Raw genomic sequence first — 17,734 nt, forward strand, 5'->3', positions numbered from 1 at the left:
AAATTTCCGTGTTCACAGTGTTCATCCTCGGAGACGCATGGGCAGTCAGTCGGAACGGGACGGGACGAGAATCGGATTTCTGGTCCCGTCCCAACTGACTGCCCTGGATCTCCGAGGGCCGATGATGCACATTTTCACGGACGGGATATACTTTGTGCCAGTATGCCACATAGTCGCCCAACATATGGTCGTCAATGCCCTACTACATATCATTACCACTACCCTGGCACTGATCAACTGTCCCAACTACTTATCACCTGTCCCTACCACTGATCAACCGTCCCTAGAACTAATCACCTGTCCTAAACACTGATCATCTGTCCCTAGCACCGACCAACTCCCAGCTACGGACAGTTGATAAGTGCTTAGCACAGGTGATCAGTGCTTGGGACAGTTGATCAGTGGTAGGGACAGGTGATAAGTGGTAGGGACAGTTGATCATAGTTAGGGACGGCTGATCTTTGCTAGGGACATTTGATCCGTGCTAGGGATGATTGATCGGTGCTAGGGACAGATGATCAGTGCTTAGGACAGGTGATTAGTGCTAGGGACGGTTGATCAGTGGTAGGGACAGGTGATAAGTGGTTGAGTTGCTACGGTAATGGTAACGATACGAAGTAGGGCATTTAGACGACTTTATGTTGGGCGACTATATGACATACTGGCACGAAGTATGTACTTACACTGCACAACATTGACCTAGGTAGACTGGAAGAAAACGAGCAGACCATGTGACATGCGCACATGGAATGGCGCATTTCGAGGAGATTTGAAAACCCGTGGATATTGCTGGTGAAGCGATGTGTTTTCCACAAAGTCATTTATTTTAATTTGACCATAATTGAATCTTGAACAGCGCGATTTGCCCTGCCTGTGAGATTCTTCAAGATGTCGGACTTGGATGCGAATGCCTTGGGAGTCATCTTGAAAAATACTTTATCGTCGGAGGCAACCGTCCGCAAGCAAGGTACCTTTTTGATCATTGCCTTGTACGTACATGTACAAGTTCTTCTCTCGCTGCACAGTGGTTCTTAATTTGAAGCTTTCGCTATCTTTTTTGAACATATTGATGTTGTTTACTTTCACGGAGATTTTTAGTGATACCAATTAACAAGGATAATGCTACAGTTTGCTTGCTTGCATTCAATTTTCAAAACGAAGAGAACTTTTGAAAAGCTATTGTAGCTGTCATGAAAACGAAGTGCAATTTTTACGCTCTCAGTTTCTAAAAGCATTTTACTTACCTTTGGTGATCTTGTGAATGCAATCGGAGTGCCATAAATTTAAAGTCATCTTCTAATATAATTATCTTGACTTAGATGATCTGACTTGTTTGCTATTGTTTGAAGGATCTATGTCAAGATTGGTTTATGTGTAAGCTCTCAAAGTTCAAATGACTGAAAGTTTATGTTTTTGGAGGGGGTAGGGTCCTCCCCCCCTTCGAAAGCAATCTTTAGTTAGAATGATATTATTCTCCCATCTGCCTAGTCTCCTACACAGCCGTTCTTTGTGTGGTCACGCAACGCTCCTCCCCACACAAACAATGGCTGCTTTCTTGCGTGGCGAATGCAGGTGATAATGAGGGGTTGCACCAATCGCGGCTCGCCTTTTGATTTGAAAAATGACGACCTGTTAGTTTTGCCTGTAACTTCAGAGATTTCAACCATGTGAAACTCCAAAGAAATTGATGGACGGTCGCTCAAGGCATTTCACTTGTTCTTCAGCAGCCTCAGGAAATGATAAGATAAAGATTTTTGGGAGATGTTCTGTAGATCTTACTGAAATAATTTGATCTGTGCTCGGTGTGGATGTGTGTATTAACTGCTCGGAGAGCAGCGACCTGTTTTTGTGGAGTTAAATGCTACCAGCGTTTAGTGAGGTTTCAACGGCATCAGATAAGGTGGAAAAGATGAAGAAAGAAATAGAAGAGGACTTCAATTCCAGAGAAAATTTAAAGGGAAATCAACTACGGCCATGAAATTAAAAATGCTACATATTATTATGGCAACCCCGTTAAACTAATCGAATAGTTTTTAAAGTTGAGAGTACTAATTTAAAAGCAATAATTGCTGGTCGACTGCATCTCATTATGATTTTCTCCTTTTTAGTATTTTTAAGTTGTTCTTTCTTGTATGGCTTGAACCTTATCATGCTAACCCGTTGAGGGATTATCCAGTATAATGACATATTTTCCCACCGTTCCTTTCAAGCTGAGAAGTTTCTTGAATCAAATGAGCAGAAGGAGGGCTACAATGTTCTTCTGCTCGGGATTGTGGATGGTGCTTCCTCAGATGCAGTCATCAGGGTTGCTGCTGCAATTGCATTCAAGAACAGTGTGAAACGTAACTGGAGAATTGTAAGAAAACAATCATTAACTTCAATTATTGAGTGTCCACAATAGATCGTTTTCACTGTCACGCAATAAAAAAATTAATCGAAAACCATCCAGTGGAAAAAGTCAAGAATTCGTGATGTTGTAGAAGATAAATGAAGAAGACACTTCTCCAAGTTTTAGGCCTGTGCGTTTGCCCAAACTTCAGATATTCGTCGAAATGTTTCGCAGAAATTTACAGAGCCCAGTATGAAAACGCCATGTTGGTGTACCTCTGTGGTGCACCAATATGGCGGCCGGAAAATAGTGTCAACATCTGTTACTTACTTTGGCTATCTAGGCGAGTGATCATCTATACTGAACAAACAGCTATTTACCTAAGCACTTTTCCTAATACTTTCAATTCTAAAAAGGCTCAAAACCATGAGATAAATATATATTTCTCAATAAACTCAATCGTGCCCTCGTGTCACGCACCGCTATAACTCGGAAATTAAAAATGCTCTGGTTTCCAAACAAAGCACGCTATTGAGCTTTAAAATTGCAAATGGATACAAATTTACCGCCTCTTATGCCTGATGAGGATAGAAACTTTCCTGGCTCTTTTATTTTGGATTTTAAAAAATGATGACGTCATGTGAAAATGATCCATTGTTATACCGTTTTTACTGATATGATCAGAACAACCTTTACTTTCCGTTTTTCTTGTATTTTGCTGAGAGGCAATATTATTGTTATATCGTAAAGGTTGAGGGTGAACCAAGCAAGATCAGTGAGAGAGACAGAGAAACAAGTAAGTTGTAATAATTTGTAAACTCTGAAATCCAATTTTCACTTAGTATGAAGTATTAAACAAAAGCATTTTAGCAAAGACACGCTCAACCTCGATCGTTCCCACAGTCTCTCTTCTCTGCCTCCTTTGTCATTGAGGAGAAAGAATCTGGTTCAGGCTGGTCACATGTCTCTCAAAATCTGGGAATTAGACCAAATATGTGCTGGGGAGGGGAGGTAATGTAGGCCTTGTCATCATTTTGACTGAGGGAATTAGCACGCATTGCATTTATTTTTGTGGTGAGACAAGCTTCAACAAAACATTCATGGCAAGGTATTTTATGTACTACACATGGAGGTCGATTTGAAAGGCAAAAGGTGTTTGTCAAATCGATCAGATGCTACAGGGATGCCAAAGGCAAACATTGTGCATTATTTATCCAGATTGTTTACATGATGAGGTGCTTTCCATGACTGGGTTAGTCCCCTTACACGAGCACTAGGTGCTCTCAAGTGATCAGCTTGTTAATTCCATCATGTGTAATCCTTCACAGATACTGTATAGCTTACTTCCTTGTCAGAATGAGTGTGAGGTCAGTTTAAGGAATAAGTGCGCTTTTAGCACACGGCGCACCCATACCATCTGTAATCGCAATACTTTTATCCATCACTATGTCATTAAGGCAATGAAGTAAATATTCCCTTTTCACCTTTTTTTAACTTTTAATTTTTAAGCTTTCATTTTATTGTATTTTTATTTTATCATATGTAATTCAGCCTATGGCTGCCATGTTTTTGATCAATGAACTGTATCTATCTATCTATCTATCTGTCTATCTATCTGTCTGTCTATCTATCTATCTATCTATCTATCTATCTATCTATCTATCTATCTGTCTGTCTGTCTATCTATCTATCTATCTATCTATCTATCTATCTATCTGTCTGTCTGTCAGTCTGTCTAGAAAATACACTGTCTTGCGTCTTTCGAATTATTACCTGTGTTGGCCGATTGATCAGCCGGTGTCATGTTTTCAGCCTTCTCAAAATGTTTTTGGGGAGCAGGTCATAAAGGCACCCAAGCGAGTGCCCAAAGGACGCAAGCTTCTATGGCATCTGGGGGCATGCTCCCCCTAGGAATTTTTCAAATTTAGACACTCACAGATGCAATTTAGTGCAATCTGGGGGATTTAAAGTGACGTGCATAGAGTCTGATAAGAAATACTGGAATGTTAGTTAACTAAACACTTCATATGTGCAACTCAAAAAAATATTGTGGCCGCAAATTTGTACGTCGAACAAGCTTTTCTCAAGCTTTTAAAATATCTCCTGTGACTTTACGTTAGAGCTAAAAATGTGTTGTCTGACATTTTCTGACTGGAAAGAGACGGTCAAGCTTTCTGAGGAGGCGGCTCATTGAGCTGTCAACCAGCCGGTTTTGAGAAGGCTGGTTTTACATGTCACATATCGACCTCAAATCAAACTGTATGAACATGTGCAGGTATTATATTTTGTTGTCTGATTTTCGTTTTTCTTTCGACTGTTAAGTGATTCCTTAAAGTTGCAAGCTTGCACAGCGACTGGACAGTTTTGACTTCTTTATATTTCAACAACTTCGTGTAAATAGTTGTTGTTACATGTAAGATATTTTCACAGCTGCATACAGCTTAGCGTTTAATTTACAACACAAATTGTGAAGTACAGTTTTAGCGCCAGTAAAATAAAAGAGCCATTTTAATCAAGCAAATGTAGTGTTTGGTGTATTGTTTTATGAGAGTGAATGTTCTGTAGAAGCAATATTAGCCACTAATGAAATCAAAATAATTTTTGTGAGGTCTTATCGGTCACAAAAGCGCTTTTGTTGGAATTCATCTCCTGTGGGAATATATCATCAGTTCTTTTGACTTTTTTGAAACGTACATTATAAGGTAAAGATTATTGCCTTGTCAAACGAATATGCTTTCACCCAGTTGTGGGATCAAAATATAACAACAAGTCTACCCTAGTGGGAAAATGTTTGTCTTAGAGTGCCACATGACTTGCCTGAACTATGGTCTTTCTCCTCAACAACAAGGGAGGTAAAGAAGAGAGACCCTGGGAACAAAGTTGAGGCATGCTGTTTGTCTTGTAAGATCCATATTTTGAGATCACTTTCAAACATACATGTACCAAGCCTAAATAGAATGGAATGTCATACAGACAGCTGAAATGTTAGTTCTACAAAATTCTATGACATTAGAAAACTTTATGTTTTGCCGATCCGTAAGTTTTAACCATCCATGTCAAAGTTAAACACACTTACTTTTTCAGTTTGTCATTGTTGCTTGTGCTCCATTTAAATTCCATTAGTAAATAACATTAGTCACATAGAACCAAACATTTTCCAGTCATTATACTCATTCAATCTGACCACTTGACTACCTTGTACATGGCAGTGACCATCTCCAAAGCTAGTGCTAATGGCTACTCTGGTAACTGCGCACACTTTGAGTTGTTCTTTGCCTGCATTAAATTACTTTTCTTTCAATTGTTTATGTATTTATTGTTCTTTCAAATGTTGTTTTATTGAAGTGAATAGTGCATCTACACAATGAAAGTAACTAACCTTTGTACAGTAACTATATTATTGCAAATTAGGAGTAACTGGACCCAGTTGTTCAAATTCCAATTAAGATTATTTAGTGTTACAAAAAGAGTTTCCTCAAGATTTTTAGCCTTCAATTTTGACTTTTGTTTTCCTTTAGCCTAAAGTTACCTAGTTAGAGCTTTTTTGACTGACAATTTTTTTTCTTTGGTTGGTACTTACATGTAATTGTGGATTAGTGTTATTTGGCTCTTGAGCAACTGGGCCCTGAGGTGTAGACTCTACAACAGTTTTTCCTAAAATGGAGTAATAGTCATACAATGTAGAAGTGTACCATGCATACTATGATTTGACTGTTGTTTCGTGTAACCTAGCTTATACTATCTATTTTTAACATTAATTTTGTAAGACCATATGCATGTAATAACAGTCGACCCTTAAATTTTAGAGTGAATTGTGATTTATTGAAAGGTCATTCTGTTCGTTTGTACTTGGCATTTTTGATCAATAGAATACTTGGTTGGTTTGTTTTCAGTATCGCAAAGAAAGTCTCTACCTGTAATCTTGAGGTTGCGTTTTGAGAACAACATCAACAACCTTTGAGAGCTAATAGCTCTTGGAGGTCTTCTATCAAGATTTCTGAAAGTTTGCCATTGTCACCTCACTGTCCAACTACTTCTGTTTTTGACGAATTTGTTTGCATGTTAATTGGTATTCAGTGCTTCTTGGTAGATAGTGTTTTTTTAATATTGGGTGAAATCAACTTCTAAATGCCCTATTGTGGTGACTGGAGGATGGAAATTGGCTAGCACACCCTTGAACATTGTCCATTGACAACTCATTTTATTGAGGTAACATACATTTGTAAACAAGTTGGAGACCCATCATTGACTTATATTTTGCCTAGTTGATATGCTTAGAGAAGAAAATTACATTGGTAATCCTAGAGATTTGTTGCTTGTCTTATGTTTTAGTTAAAAGGGAGATTGTCGATCTAATGCTGAGAAGTCCTGAAAGGTTACAGAAACAGGTACTAGCTTTTATAATTTACTTTTGATTGCCTGATACTACTACTAATAATAATAAGAAGTCTATGAGAACTAGATGGGGCTGATTTGATTGCCTTGTTAGTTGAGTGATGCTGTTAGTGTGATAGGAAGAGAGGACTTTCCTGACAAGTGGACAAACTTATTACCGGTATGTGGGTTGTTGAACTTATTCAAGTAGTAAGATAGGTGTAAATGCCAAAAGGAAAGTACAAAATAGAACTTTCATAATTTACCAATTTCTATCTTGGCCATCATGTTTTTGTAATTGATTGCATTGTAATTTCTGTATACTGCATGATATGCCTATGTTGCATACTAGAGGAGAGCAGAAGAACAAATTTACTCCTTTGAAGTAAATTTTTGTTAAGGCAGACAAAAGCTAAAATACAAAATAATTGGTTTCATTGTCTGGTTCTGCTGGTTTCACGGCAGTTTTCACAAAAGCTCCATGGGAATCAAGCGGCATTGATTCAGGTTTTGAAAATTTATTTTCAACCCAACTAACCAGGTTTACCGGTATTAGACCCAAACGTCTTTACATAAACCTGCTGCAATCTTTACTTTTTTGATTTTAAACCTGAAAGACATCGGTGGCATTGCCACTTTTCTCGTCTTTCTCAAGTATGGCGTGAAAAATTTGACGGGTTGCAGTTTTCCTTGCACTACCGACTTTGACGATCACCAGAGCAGTAGCAGCAATGTTCTGTTGAGAGAGAGAGATGGATGAAGATCTTGCTGCGTTGTTGATCTCAGATAATTAATTAAATAATTCATTAATAAATTCAGGCGACCAACTTGGAGGGCTGGGCACCCCAGCTGAAATGCTTGGGAGCCCTTTCTCCCCAAAATTTTTCTTACAGCACAGCCTTGAAATCTTACGTAAGCGTGTTATTTTCGGTAAAACTCAAGCAAACTATATATCACCGAAAAGGTAATAAAATGAAGAATCTGAATACATGAACATTTTGGTTTATGATGGCTTTCTTTAGCGTGCGTGAAGCTTCAAACTCAAAACCATACATGTTCACTTTGCTGAATTACCCGCCTTCGCATTATCACGCACAACCAAACAAACTGTACTATTTCAATCAGCACTTTATAGGCTACCAAAGCGTGTCAGGCTTTTAGGATTTTCCTATTGGTTTCAGAGAAAATGAACTTTGAAGTTGCATGAGCAATGGAAAATTTTCTTTGTCGCGAACATATGCAGAAACGTGCCAAAGTAAAAATATTTCGAATTTTTTAAAAGCCAGACACAGTATCGTGCACCAGTATCCGACGATCATTTTGCCCAAATTTCGTAAAAATCCGACAAATCTACATACCCTATAAATTCATTTGAAGAGGAGCTATTCCTGGAAAAGTTAATCCCAAGTTTTCAGGCTGAAAAGATTTTACACGTTTTCACACCTTGTCAATTCGGGTTTGAATGCAGTCATGCCGCTGTGATGCCGCAGACCAATGAAAATCGAGGTAATAAGGCCCTCTAAAGAGGCGTTCAGCGCTGCATCATTAGCCATAGATTATTTACACCTGATTGCAGACTTAGCCCTTGTCGCAAGCAGCGAGCTGAGTTTTCATATCATATATCTTTATCATATATCTTTATTTACCCTCAGAATTTTAGAGTAGCTTGGTGTAGCTAATTTCTCCAAGCATTTACCCTCCCAACCATGATACATCACAGAAGACAGGCCACAACACCGGGAACTACATGCCCTACTCTTTGCGACAAGTGTGCAGGTTCTTTTACGTCCCACAGGATTATAAACATTGAAGGGTTGTGAGAGGGGACCTCCGGCTTATCGTCCTTATCCTAGAAGACTAGAGAGTCTTAACCATTTGCAGATGTAATTACAAAGGCAGCACTTTCTCCTCAGTTATTTAAAGACCCTGAGTGTTGGTCCGGCCGGAGTTGAACTCACGACCTCCAGCTAACCCGGTGCTCAACCAACTGAGCCACCGGTGCGCGGTTCTTTGTTTCCTCGATGGAATCTAAGTTTTTTTTATACCCGGTCTTTTTCATACTTTTTACCCAGGGAGAACTTTCCCGTTTCGACTTTTCTCATTGTTTCATGCGTTTCATGGCCTAGTAAGGATGATATCGCCTCGCATATTCCTTTAACCACAACCGCATCAACCACAACAGGGCTTGAAATTGCAACCAATACAGTCGCATTTGTGACTAAATTTTTCACCTTCGCTCTTTTGAAACAAAATGGTTGGCAGTTGCCACTTTGCTGCTACTTTTGCTAAAATAAATAAATAAATGACAAAATTATTTTGTTTCTCGCTGTGAATTTTCTCTGAAGATAGTGTAATTGTAGAGTAATTTAGCTGCGATGTTACATGCAGCGCTCCATTCCTTCAATCGTTCGCCATTTTCAGCGGTTTCTTTTCACACAAGTATTCGGGCTTTTATTTTTTTGCTAAACCGCTGACAACACAATGCAGCGCGGCGATTTTGCAACTAAAATTTGCAAAATTGCGACTAAATTTTCATATCTTATCGCAAAATGCGACTGGATTTTTCGTTAATTTCAAGCCCTGTACAAATAAATGGCGAACTCAACATGCAATAAAGTGAAGATACCCAGATGTATTCCCATGTCAAAGTGTTAACGAGGGTTGACATCTCATAACGACTTGGGGGATTAACATTTTAGTCACGAAAAACACAAAATTTGCAATAACTCGGCAAGAAAATAAACATTTTCAAATAATTTCTTTTTTACAAGGAAACTAATATAATGAGCTATCTTATGGTAGCTTTTTAACATTTTGCAAAATTCGAGACCGAAAAGGTTAGCAGCAACCTTAAACTGAACACACTGAACTGAAGACAAATTGGTTTATTCAACTAAGAATCCATCCTTTGACGAAATTTGAAATGATCAGGTCTGACAGCAAATGATCTTGTCCCCAGTAGCAGAGTGGTTTACTTAAAGAAGGCACGCTAATTGACAAATGGCTTAACTCACCGGAAAATGGTTTAAGAGGCGGGCATTCAGTGCAAAGTCAAATGGACAAGACAAGACTAAAATGATTTAATTTAAGAAGGAACGGTTCAACTAGTGGACGAACAACTTAACTCACTGCCAAATGGTTTAATGGCTGGGCAAGTGATTCAGTGCAATATCATATGGACAAGACAAGACTGAAACGGTTTAGTTAAAGAAGGAACGGCTCAACTAATCAACGGACAACTTAATTCACCGGCAAATGGTTTAATGGCCGGGCAAGTGATTCAGTGCAATGTCAAATGGACAAGTCAAGACTGAAATGAAATAAAACTTGGTGTAAACCTGACGGGCTTTTTGTTCTCCGGGTGAAATTGTTTTCTTCCTTCTTTTTGGATAAAGTATTCCTTTTTTTTTCAAGAGCACCACTAAATGTAACTAAGGGATAAATGTAACTGATGATGTCCACAGCATGAAGATAAACATGAGTTGTCCTCTCGATAGCTTTACTCTGTTTTTGTACGTGAAATGGAAACTGTGTCGAAGTGGGGTTTAGTAAAGAATGTAGTCGCCTTGGCAGCTGTCTTTTGGGGTGTCACAACGAGCTTTGCATGACATCCTGACCATTGACTACATGACGGACTAAAAAGATGGGTCCTTTAGGTACAGTACTGTGCAAAAGAAAAGTAATGAGAGCGAATTTCGTCGAATTTCGACGAAGTTCCACGAAATTCTACGTAAATCTGCGAAATTTCGAGGAGAACGAATTTTCGGCAAAATTGCGCTGGCCTCTTTTGTTTCACCATTAACGAAATTTCGTGCAGATGTGCGAAATTTCACTTGGCAAATTCGCTGAAGGTGGCAAAATTCGTTCGCAATTTCGTTAGTGGGAGCGAAATTTCGCAAGTGGGAGCGAAATTTCAAACGAAATTTCCAACACTTTGTTTGTGTGAGCGAAATTTCGAACGAAAATCTCGTTTGGAGATCAAAATCTCGTTCACCATTTGTGGTCATTACACGAGGGTCACAAAATGCAGAATGCAAACTGAGGAAGAAAAGAAAGACAGTTCACTGATGGCAGTCCGTGTTGAAAGACATCGATAGTCATGCAGTACTTTTCCCGCGATTTTAATAAAAAGGAATTATTGTAAAATAAGCGGGTGTCATTGCTGAGTATTAATTGTTTATTTTTCCTACAGTTTGGTCTCGCATTTTCAGATAACAAATTTTTATTAGTGAACCACACTTCAATTTGACAATTAATGTTAATGTTAATTTCCAAAGCGTTCCGAAGTCCTTGTGGAAAAAAATCATATCTCCGGTTATATTTAACACAAATTGTTCATTCAAACAGTAAAATGCTCTTTCTTTAGCCATATAATTGTTTATCAAAGTTTCTATGGCGCGCTGCTCACGTTAAGTTATTTTTTACGTTAAGGAAAAATTCTTTGTTTTGCACGCGTCGGTAAGTCACTTGCAAGATGTACATGTGTAACAACAATTCGAAAACTGCGAAATATGATATGATACATGCGTATTTATGTTCAAGACCTACATCTGTAGGCCAAGATCAGGGCAGCCATCACACTACCAATGTCAAAACTTACTGTAGCTCTCTCTGGCAAAACGAAATTTCGCACGCATTTTGAAAGAAGATTCGTCTCGCCTTTCGAAATTTCGTACGCATTTTGAACGAAATTTCGCACACCGCATCTTGGTCTTGTGATGTAGCAGTGCGTACTTTAATGTCTTCTCAGCATCCTTTGCCTCTCTATTTGAGATCCAGGGGCAGCTCATTTCCAACAGCATTACTCTTTTTGACTCCTTGTTGACTATACGTGCATCAATCCTGTTCGCTCTTACTTCTGTACTCTCTGCATATAATGGCACATCCCAATATGCCTTTGCTCTTGAGTTCTCGTATAGAGCCTTAGCCAGCACATGGGCTTGTGTCTCAGGGGGCCTTACTACAGAGCCGACATGTCAGATCCGAGCCAGTGTGGCACCTGGTCTTCTTATGATGGTAAATCTTAGTTGGAAGCATTTGTAGGTAAAGTTCTTGCATTCCAGCCACTGTATGGGTGGGGCCTGATTCAAGAGTGCGAAGCACTCTGTCCCACTTTCTTCGTCCTCCCATCTCTGAACTACGAATTTTCCTTGCCATATTTCTGCTCTCAACTTGTCAGCGTTCTTTCCTTGCTGGGTGCGCTTCACCCATACTCCTATCTTCTTCCCTTCAATCTCTTCATTTCTGTCACCAGTGGCACCTGTTGGCCCCAGATGAACTAAGTTAAGATGGAGGTCCAGTTTACTCGCATACTTCTTTGCATCTTTAATGCGCGACCTTCGCCCTGACGCCTCTGACTTTTCCTCAAACCTTCTCACCATCTCGATCTTCTTGTCATTGTTGGCATACATTTTGACTGCTGACTTGGTGACCTTATATTGTTCTTCTCCTTGGGAGATACTTCAAAGCTGTTTACCCTAGTGGATGCTTTCCACCGCTCTCACAGATCACTTTAAGTGTATCTCGATCCAGCCTTTGTAATTCATCCAGAAGCCACGTCTGGTTCCACATTAGATATTCCATCATTGGTAGTGTGAACTGGTTTGTGGCTATCACTCCATTATAATCCGACTGTGGACTGGACCAGATAACAGATACCGGTAGATGCTTCAGATACACCTTGGCTGCAACCTCTAGAGCGAACCCGTCTTCTTGCTTTACATTCTCTGGGACTCCCAAGAAGTTGTAGTTCGAACCCTCACTTTAGGCTCTCTATCATCTCTGACTGGCCACATTCAATCTCCGCTATCCTGGAGATCACCCTTCTTTACGTGCACCACTGAGCATTTTCGATTGTTCCACTCTAAGCTGATGTCAGCCATTGCAGATTTCACTGACCTTATGACTCTTCCCAACTTTTCCTCTGACGCTGCGTAGATCTTCGTCAATAGGTGTGTGATCTTCTCACCAATTGGTTTAGTCGTCCTGTATTATTATTATTATTATTATTATTATTATTATTATTATTATTATTATTATTATTATTAAGAAATGCAATATCTGACATTGATATTTTATTATTAATTACTCTTATAATAGATACCACAAGGGATATATTCACTTGTATTCATGCTTTGTCGCTGTTTTTTTGTCCTGGTTTGGTTTTCTTCCTTTGTTAGGACCTAGTTGCCAAGTTTAACAGTGGGGATTTTCACATAATAAATGGAGTATTGCATACTGCACATTCACTCTTCAAAAGGTTGGTACAAGACAGTGAGAAGTAGAAGTGGTTTGGAGAGATCTTGCCTTGTACACTGACACCTGTGAAAGACCTATAAACTGTTTTTGTAGTCGAGCAAAATCCTCTGGAAAGTGTTGTGCAATGTGAGAAATTGGTATTTGTTAAAGGTTATCATGAGCGTCGACCCCACCACCACAATCATCATCATCAATAATAATAATAATAATAATAATAATAATAATAATAATAATAATAATAATAATAATAATAATTATTATTATTATTATTATTATTGTATTTTTGTCAGCACATATTGCACTCCCCTCATCCTGTTTACAATATGTAAGGAACTCAACAACAATAGTACTGGTTCCTGGAAATAACTAAAAAGTTCTGCATGTAGGAAATCAAGAACAGACTTAACGGTTGAACCTAACACGTTATCTTGTAATTGAATTGTTTCAGGTATCGACATGAATTTAAGTCTCAAGAATTGTGGACTGAAATCAAGTTTGTGTTGGAAAGGTTTGCACAACCATTCACAAATCTTTTTGAGGTAACTGGATGTTGCTTTACTTCCTAACTCCATTTAGTTTTGGCTGTGTTGTACATGTAGTCTTAGCAACAGTTATCAATGTCAGCCAGAAGTAAGAACCCCGAACCCCCTCTGGTTGGCCTGCCATTAAAAATCAATTTTTTTAAAAGCCTGGTGGCTTTGAATCCAGGATGTCCAGAGCTCAAGGCAACCACCCTAATCACTGGGCCATAGCAATGAATGGTTTTTTTTTTCAGGCAATCATGGAGGAAGCTAACAGGTGTGGCCATGATATGGCCAAATTAAAGGACATTCTCGGCTCCATTCTGCTCATCTGTAAGGTGTTTTATAGCTTGAACTTTCAGGTAATCTTCATTAGTCGAATACTTGTACCCTTATTTTAAATAAATAATAATAATTACCTGCATCCTAAGTGGTAGATAAAATATGAGTGGGATATCTGTATGGGTGTTTACAATGGCAAGCCATTGTAAACGCCCATGCAGGTCTCAGATTATTGTACTCGTGAAAAGAAACAATGTTTTAATCAGTAGAGATCTGTATTAAAAGTTAAGACCTGTAGCAGTCGCTTCAGGTGTCCAACTTGCTTGAGACACAATAGAAGATGTTTTGTTGGATATCTTTGTGTCAGAAAAACTTGTGAAGTTACCTTCCACAAATCTTGCATTTGAAATAAGGAAAATTGTGACCTAAAATAATCTTGGTTTAGAGCAACATGATTTACAAAGTTTTTGATCTGAAAATGTAAACGTGAGAAATGGCATGTCACATGTAACAGCATGCGAGTGAAATTTGTCTGCTTTTAATTCAAAACACTACCAGTTTTTAAAAATAAATAACGTTCACTAACTCTGAGGATACAAGTGATAAATTATTTGGAAAATACTACTGTCCTGTAGTCAAAATCCTCCTAGATTTCCAGGCAGTTGATCCATCACACTTCCCTTTGGCTCACTAAGACAAAAATGCGAATCTTAACAATGCCAAGGTTCTGTTCACGCTGCTAGCAGAGCCTTTCCTTTGCTTGCTTGATTTTGGCGTTCTCAGAAGGACTCTGCGTGAATCCAGTGAGATCTTTATTGAGCATGCGCTGCATGTTGCCAGGATCCTGTTTTGAACACGGGGCTAATATGCCTTATAGGCGTGGCCATCTTGATTTTTCATGGTACAGCGGGCTCAATTTAAACATTGGTTATACCACTAAATGGTTGCTCGCACTGGAAAAACCACTTTGACAGGAGAATTCAAGATTGTCTGGTCCAGAAGTTCTGGCTGTGGCGGCTTCAAAGAGCTAGTTGACATGATTCAAGCAGAATCTCCTTTTCTCCTTCTTAGTAAAGAAAAAGACAAAAGTAGGCTCTGCTTGCGGGGTGGGTTCTGTTCAACTTGGCTGCAGAACATTCACAGGTGTAAATGCTCACACAACAAATTCATTTTCCTCCACTTTTCAGCTAATGTTCCATTGCATTGCCTTGAAAATATATATAAATCTCAATCCCCAAGCAAAATTGCTGCCATCTTTGTAACACAAAATTATGGCATCACTGCCAAACAAATTCCTTTGAAACTTGCATCTTAGACCTCTCATCAACTGCATCTTGTCGGTATCAAAATGCTCATTAATCACTAAAGTTCTGCTAAAAACTCAACTTACATCCCCATCAAAATACAGCTGAAAATTTCAATCCCCAAGTCACTTGTCAGTGTAGAGGCATTACAGTGGTTTAAGCACCAGAAACTGTGTAAAAATCCTAAAAAAACCTTCAAATTCTCCCTCGCTTCTAGTTGCCATTTCAAGCTGTTCTGTGAAAGTGGTGAGGTTTTACTAAGGTAACCAGGCCTCAGTATTGTCTTGGAAGCTGAAAACCAGTGTTAAACAGATAGAATTCTTAAGAGTGGTCAAGTTAAATATTAGATTAGAAGAATAATTGTTTTGTTGTCTACATGTAGTTTGCAGTTCTGAAGCTGCTTTGAGCCAATTTATGTACTTTTGTTATATTTAATCAAAAATTATAAGACTGCAAAGGATTATGGGTAATCCTGGTCAGCAGGAAAAAAACCGTAAAAGTTAAAAAAAAAAACATTTCTATGAACAGATGTGTTAATTAAAGCTTATCTTTATTGACCATTTTATTTTTTTTGGTTTGATATTGCAGGACTTGCCAGAGCACTTTGAAGAGAACATGGATAAATGGATGAAGAACTTCCTTATTCTCCTCACAACAAATAGCAAGGAACTCAAGCTTGAGGTTAACTTGGAGATATTAGTTCGTTCTCTCCTGAAATTATAAATGCATTTACATGTATATCCCTTGCTGGGATACATAAGAAATACCTTTAAGCTAAGAGGCAAGTTTTGCTAGACTTTATCCAAAATAGGACCAAGTCAAGCTCTGACCTCTGGATGAATCTGTTTTGGTTGTTATCTTGTTTGATACCTTAGCTGCAGTAAAGAATCAACTGGTGTGGTTCCAGTCAAAGATCAAATGAAAGTAGTTCGTTTGTGATTCTAAAGTGACAACAAAGAACATGGTTTACCCATTTTATTCAAGAAGTAGGTTGATTTTAGGCAGAGTGGACATGAAATCAAGGGGTTCTCCATTGACCGATTTTGGCTGGTTTGGGCGTCAAAGGGTTAAATTTACTTTATGTCAGAATGTTTTAGGCACCGTCCTCCAAGCTCACCTCTTGGTGATCGTTGAAGAGTAATTTTTAGAAAGCCCTAGCTTCTGTTATATTTTTACACAAACCAGTTTTCTTTGTACCAGGACACAGATGGCGAGGCTGGACCTTTAGACCTAATCAAGTCACAAGTCTGCGATAACGTTTCCTTGTATGCCCAGAAATATGATGAAGAATTTGAGGTGAAGTCTATTGAAATTACAGGAGCGTCATAATCATTGGAAATTGGTTTTATGCTGTCGCAGAACACACAATGTTAAAATGTACTTGAAATACAAGAGATCACCTAAATATTTTGTTTTAGAGCTGGATTATGCACTGTACTGAACAGTAACACAGACTTAAAAGCCTTAACTATATTTATAAAAGAAGAACATATTAATAAGCATAATTATTAAGATATGTTACCTAATGTTATGACTCCATAAACATCACAACAATGCGTTTTTTTGGTGTGTTGATTACAATTTTATTACAATGCATGTACTGTAGGTTGAGAGATTATGTCTTTGTTAAAATTAATTCAGACTTCTTGAGTTTCAGTGAAAAAGATTAAAGTTAAACTTTGGTCTGCATATGAGTCTCACATATTAGCATTTGATTGTTTTATTGCAGAATTACCTTCCAAAGTTTGTAGAGGCCATTTGGCAACTTCTTGTCTCAACAGAAAAAGTAACTAAGCATGACATTGTAAGTGGAACTTGTTTAACTACATGTTCATGACATGAACCTATTCACACCGAGAGTGCCCCAAATCGGTGATTAAAACCTCTCACACTCAGTAGGGAAGAGTTAAAGAAAGGTCAATGTGCAGGGGTTTCAATAACTATGAACTAGATGCCTAGGCTAATCAATGTAAGTAGCAGTCACTCTTGTCTTTTACAAGGGTTTGAGTGATAATCAATGCATCTAGTATCTGGCAGTGAGAGGCAAATTTCTGACAAACAGACGGTGGATGATGATGAAGTGACTGTGTATCTGTTTGAAGTGTGGTTTACTTATATTGTCCAGATACAGTGTAAGTGTGAGGATCCCTTCTCCTTTTCTATAATGTAAGTATAGGTAATCACATGATTTCAAGTGCAATTTGGAATATATAAGCACTTGTAACCAGAAGGGTGAGTGCAATTTGTAGTCTTTGAAAAAATTTACAAGTGCTTATTTTTCCAAATTGCATGAGAAAAATCATGTGATTACTTATCAAAAATGTACATGAAAAAATTCAAGATGTTTAAGAACAAATGCACGGGAAAAATTGCGCCACCCAGGGCGCACGCTTGATTTGAAAACAAAAGATTTGATTGGTTCTGACAAAACCCTTTTGTTTATTAGCCAATCGTAGAATTTTGATGTTTAATTTGCACTGGTATTACACTTTTTGCACTGGTGTATTACACCTTTTGCACGGTGTTGCACTTGAACTGCGTTGCTCTCAGCCAATCAGAATCGAGTAATTTTTTCATGCATATGATTAACAGTATAACTGCACAGTAATAAATCAATTGTTTGGCATTTGTTCGGCACACTCCAAATTTGTCTCCAATCCCAAGAA

The 17,734-nt window shown here is 38.4% G+C and overlaps 1 protein-coding gene across 1 annotated transcript in view; it reads left to right on the forward strand.

Moving 5' to 3' along the window:
• Positions 1-759: 759 nt before the first annotated feature.
• Positions 760-17,734, forward strand: part of LOC137976163 (exportin-2-like) — a 38,497-nt gene continuing 21,522 nt past the window's right edge. The window contains exons 1-11 of the mRNA XM_068823456.1: positions 760-967; positions 2,211-2,356; positions 3,080-3,125; positions 6,662-6,717; positions 6,819-6,884; positions 12,883-12,962; positions 13,410-13,500; positions 13,737-13,844; positions 15,657-15,749; positions 16,269-16,364; positions 16,798-16,872. Coding sequence (XP_068679557.1) covers positions 889-967; positions 2,211-2,356; positions 3,080-3,125; positions 6,662-6,717; positions 6,819-6,884; positions 12,883-12,962; positions 13,410-13,500; positions 13,737-13,844; positions 15,657-15,749; positions 16,269-16,364; positions 16,798-16,872 — 936 coding nt within the window. The 5' untranslated portion in view covers positions 760-888. The remainder of the gene's footprint in view (positions 968-2,210; positions 2,357-3,079; positions 3,126-6,661; positions 6,718-6,818; positions 6,885-12,882; positions 12,963-13,409; positions 13,501-13,736; positions 13,845-15,656; positions 15,750-16,268; positions 16,365-16,797; positions 16,873-17,734) is intronic.

Source organism: Montipora foliosa, chromosome 11 (genome assembly GCF_036669935.1).
Source record: "Montipora foliosa isolate CH-2021 chromosome 11, ASM3666993v2, whole genome shotgun sequence".
Classification (NCBI taxonomy): Eukaryota; Metazoa; Cnidaria; class Anthozoa; order Scleractinia; family Acroporidae; genus Montipora; species Montipora foliosa.